This window comes from Phalaenopsis equestris, unplaced genomic scaffold (assembly GCF_001263595.1).
Source record: "Phalaenopsis equestris unplaced genomic scaffold, ASM126359v1 Scaffold000078, whole genome shotgun sequence".
NCBI classification, from domain to species: domain Eukaryota; kingdom Viridiplantae; phylum Streptophyta; class Magnoliopsida; order Asparagales; family Orchidaceae; genus Phalaenopsis; species Phalaenopsis equestris.
In genome coordinates, this window is record NW_018164520.1 from 3,097 (window position 1) to 8,177 (window position 5,081).

Consider the following 5,081-nt stretch of genomic DNA (forward strand, 5'->3'; position numbering starts at 1 on the left):
AAAAAAAAAGGAACAAAACCTGTAATCGGGCGGGTTTTCAGGCCAGACGGAAAAATCAACACTCGCCGGCGGCCACACATTATGGAACAAAAAGTCAACCCAAGCCTTCTTCCCGGCGAGCTCCTTCTGAAGCTTAGTCCCATAACCCTCCATCCTCCCTTCCTTCATCGCATACTTCTCCTTCTCCTCCTGCGGCAGCTCAAAAAACTCTCTCCCCGCTCTCTGCAGCGCCGCCACCGTCGCCACCGGAACCCCGTGATTCACCACCTGAAATATACCCCATTCCTCCGCCGCCACAGCCACCTCCTCCGCCGTCTTCTCCTCATCTCCGCCGCCCATATCCACCACCGGAATCTCCGGAACGGGGCCTCGGAAGGTGGTGAGACCCGGCTGCTCCTCCTCCGACCGGATGAACTCCGGCGGGATCACGTCGAGGTGGAGGGAGGCGATGGATTGAACTCGCTGCGTTTCTAGCTCCATGGCGGAAATGGGAGGTACAAAGCGACGGTTCCCTTTTTATCATTATAGCGTGTTTGGTAAAAAAAATTCAATAAAATATATTTAACTGAATTTAATTTTAATTGAATCAATTATTATTTTGAATTTAATAATATTTAAATAAGATTAATTAACCCCAAACCTTTAATTTTTTACACTTAAATCATCTAAATCTTTTATATTTACTTGAAAGACCTTTTCATGCAGTGGCATTTGCGTAAAAATTGAGTGTTAGGGGGTGCATATGTGAATACATAAGAACAGAGGGGTGTGCATGGAAATCATCCTTTTACATATTATTATTTTTGGATTGTTAGGACTCGTGGACGTAAGAAAAAAAAGAGGCTAAAAATTGAAATTTAATTTAATTTATTATTTTTAAAGGGTGTACGTGCTAGGGTTGTGGTTCACTCGGTAGACCGACCAAGGTTTTTTTTGTAATTTTGATTTCTCAACATAGATGATTTTGTAATGCTTTGAAAATAATGATGGTTCTGCCGCTACTCTTATAGATGGACAATTATGTAATTTTGTACGATATGCAGAAATCTTAATTATAGCAACGAATAGATATTTATATGTAGGTGAGAAAGAGAATATGTTTTACCCCTATTCCGGAAAAATAATTGCATTGAGAATATTTTGATTAAAATTATGATAAGATATAGATTAAAGTGGTTATATGAAAAATTCATTTAATGATTTTAAATTTTTATCTAAAAAAGAAATTAAATTTTGCTTTTTTTTTTTTTCCAAACTAGTTCATGCAACATTATTTTATTTGTAATGCCAAATAAAAATCTCAAGGAGAAAAAAAAAATAGTGTCTTAAAAAATTTCTTATTAAAAAGAGATTTATGTATAAAGAGTTAGTTGAATAATAATATTTAGAATCTGTTTGGGACAGTTGCAGGTTATTAATAAGATGTTGATAAGACGTTGAAAAATAATACGCTAATTAATAAGCTATTGTGACTATTGTAATTTTTTTTTTTTTAAAGTCAGATTGTAGCTAGAAAGTTGCGACCACACCAGCCAGGAATGGTGTGAAAACACTGTGAAAATGTCGTTTATCCGAACGAATCTGGGCGGGTTTTGAAAACACACCGCACCAAATAAGCTGTCCCAAATGGGGCCTTAGTAGGGTGTGAAACACTAAACATGTTGAGATTCTTGACTTTATTTCCAATCAATATGATACTCATTCGAGCATCACGTCACTCAAGTCCCTATTGTGCAAAGCAACATCTATTTAGATTATAAAATGTTGATCTTATTTATAGGGTTGCAAACTAATGGTGATGTTGGTTTGAAGGTTATTTAGGCTCAAACTTAATCATCAAAAGTATGCTCTAGCTTATTCTAGTTTTATGTAGTGTTCAAACTCAATTCATAACTTTCAATCTCAATTAGATTAATTTCATGTTTGCTCAAATCTAAATAATTTAATAATCAAGGAGCTTTAAACAAATAGCTCATTCGAAAGTATAACTAAATTTTATATTGAATCAAGCATATTAATATTTAATGAGTCAATCATATTGAGCTTCTTTTTAAAAAATAATTTAACGAATTTTTAACTTTAAATCTTTTAAAAGTTTATTAATTTTTTTTTCAAAATATTATTTTTTTATTTTTGAACAAACCCTTGTAAGATCATATGCCTCAATGAAAAATAAAATTTAAATGATCATGAATAAGATTTAATCAAACTGCTTACTACATTGCAATCAAACATTATATCAAATTGTTGAATCCAAATCTATCCGATCAAGCCCAAGGGATGAAGCTAGCAACTGAGGGAAAGAAAGAAGAAATGAGAGGGAGAAGAAGACTTGCTCCGTGGAGGCGAAATGGGTGTTTTTTCCAAGCTTTTTGACCTATTTTATTTCACTAAAAACTGTGATTACAAGAGAAGAGAATGGGGGAAAGTTCTCTCTACACAATGGGTCGGCCGAGAGGGGAGAGCCCCTAATACATGTCATTATTCTTCTATTTACAAAAGATAAAAAAGGACAATGTACTATATTACATTTTTACCCTCACTTTAAGGGGGGGGGGTATCAACCAACTTTATATAATATTATTTATTATCATAAAAGAATTGAGCAACATTTTATCCAAATTTATCTCTTAAACATTCGCACAATTAGTTTAAGAAACGCTAGGAAAAAAAATTCATGCAATGGGGGTGACATTGAATACACTCTGTTGCACGGATTTAGCGGGCAGAGGCGCACATGATCGGCCTTGTGTTACAAACGGCTTTCATGAATCCCAAAAAAAAAAAAAAAAAAAAAAAAAAAGGAAATCTTCCTATTTTAATCTCAAAATTTATAAAAATATCAAAATAATCTCAGATATTTTAAATTTGTTGAACTAATTCCCATAAAAAATTTATTAGATTTTTGACATGGCACGCATCTTTTCTTATGTACGAAAGGCTGAAAATAGTATGACCCACCTTTTCATATATAAGTTAGGGTGCTAAACATATAGAAATTAAGAAATGCAAAACAAGTAGGTGCTATGTATCTAAAATTTCCTTCCATACTGGCGGTGGCGGACTCACAAATATTCTTCATTATTTTAGTGTTATCTAATTTGATTGGATGTGGGGGGGATTGGGCACATTGCCAAAATCAACGCTTTTATTGCTCATAAAGATTCTAGACGACTAGTTGCGTGCACAAAAAGTTTTGACTTCATCACCGGCACAGATGGTGCACCTTCAGCCTCCTGAAATTTACGAATTAAATATCTACAAATCATAAAAAAAAAATTTATATAAATAACAAAATCATCATATTTAATTAAATAAATAATGATTTAAATGTTATTTTATCGTAAAGAATATTTTGACATTTATTTCGTCCATTAATTGACATTTAATAATAAATAATACAATCATACAGTTTTACTTTAAAAAAGAAAAAACAAACTAATAGTTTATATTTTCTATGTATTATAATATTATTTATGAATAAATGACTGCTTTTATTAGAACGTAATGGTATATTTTTTTTGTCCTTAAACTCATGCTAGTTTTATGATCCATACGTTTATTATGCACTATTACATACCAAGCATATTTCACCCAACATTCAGGAAAGAAACATTCATCATAACCATTTTTAAAAGTGAAACACTTTTTCGTGCATAAGATTATGCTACCATAGTGTTATAAGTGTATATATCAAAGTTTCAGTATTAAATATATAAATACATTAGAACTGTGAGGTATCTATGTAGATTTCCTTAAGACTTTATTACAAATAATAAGTTTAAGTTTTAAAATATAAATTATTTTTGTTGTGCCAACTAGAAGTAGGGAGAGAGGCCCTATTAGATTAGGTTCCCTCCACGTAGCACCATGATCATAACACTTGTTGAATCCTTTTAAGAGGTAGGTCTCGTAGTGTCCATGAGTTCACACAAACATGAGAAACCCATAAAAGGAGGATAAAAGAAAATAATGGATGTGTTCTCCATATCCGAGTTATGTGTTCTTACAATGGTCCTTTTCCCAAAAGAGCGGAGAAGGTGATCCAACGAGAGAGAAAAATGAAAGAAACTAGAGAACCCCATTAAGAGTCCCCCACGCTTTCATTTATATATATTTAGGAAAATATTAAAATATGAGTCATGTCATCTCAATGAAAATATAAACTAATGATTGTGCCGCTAATGTCAGACAGCTAATAAATGAGAATGTGATGTCAATCTTGAATTATGTATTTGATCAATTCTGAGGATCACTAGTGAGGCGAGCTCGGCGAATGAGTATGATAGACCAACTAGGGGTGTAAACGAGCCGAACACGAGCGAGCCCAGACCCAACTAGTGTTTAACTTGTTTATATTTCGAGCTCAAAAAGTGTGTTCGTGTTCGGCTCGTTTGCTTAGCGAGCCGATCATAAGTCGTTCATGAACAAAGAGTCATTTTGACAACCCTAATCGCGTAGTCATAATATGTTATGGATTGGGACAAGATTTAAAACATCACTTGAATCTAATTTAATAATTTTTATTCTAAGTTCTTCATTAATACTTTTAATTGATTATAAATATTTGAAGCCTTGCAGTCAATTAAATTTTTTAAAAATACTACTCATCAAAAAATATATATATAATTGATTAGTAGTATTTCGAGCCAAAACAAGCCGAACATGGACGAACAAATATTTGTTTGTGTTGTTCGTGTTCAATACGTTAACTTAGCGAACGAGCCGAACATGAGCTTCTTAAAGAGCTGAACACGAGCTGTTCGCGAACAACGAGCCGTTTTGATAGCCCTAAGACCAACCCACCATGTCAATCAGGCAGATCAGTTTTTAGGTAAGTTCAGTAGCAAATGTGAGACAACCGGCATCTAGACGATTGAGACCGGCGGGCTACCTTAGCAGATTATACCAACGGTGGTGTATCTTCCAAAAAGATGGGCTTATTGGGCCCATGGCCTGCTAGGCATATGATTTGGCCCATAAGAATTAATTTTTGATACACAATACTTTTAACAAGCAGATCAAGTTAATGATATCCATTTTTTGATTCAACACAACACTTAAGTTTGTGGGTGAATATT

The 5,081-nt window shown here is 33.7% G+C and overlaps 2 protein-coding genes across 5 annotated transcripts in view; both read right to left on the reverse strand.

Moving 5' to 3' along the window:
- Positions 1-512, reverse strand: part of LOC110019794 (flavonol synthase/flavanone 3-hydroxylase) — a 2,113-nt gene extending 1,601 nt beyond the window's left edge. The window contains exon 1 of the mRNA XM_020717625.1: positions 20-512. Coding sequence (XP_020573284.1) covers positions 20-480 — 461 coding nt within the window. The 5' untranslated portion in view covers positions 481-512. The remainder of the gene's footprint in view (positions 1-19) is intronic.
- A 2,375-nt stretch (positions 513-2,887) lies between these two features.
- Positions 2,888-5,081, reverse strand: part of LOC110019778 (putative transglycosylase H16_A0665) — a 38,363-nt gene continuing 36,169 nt past the window's right edge. For 2 of the 4 annotated variants that reach the window (XM_020717605.1, XM_020717600.1), the window contains one exon: positions 2,889-3,258. In XM_020717605.1, the coding sequence (XP_020573264.1) occupies positions 3,244-3,258 (15 nt within the window). In that variant the 3' untranslated portion in view covers positions 2,889-3,243. Of the gene's footprint in view, positions 3,259-5,081 lie in introns of all 4 variants that reach the window. The other 2 variants (XR_002293482.1, XM_020717603.1) reach the window with 2 other exon arrangements.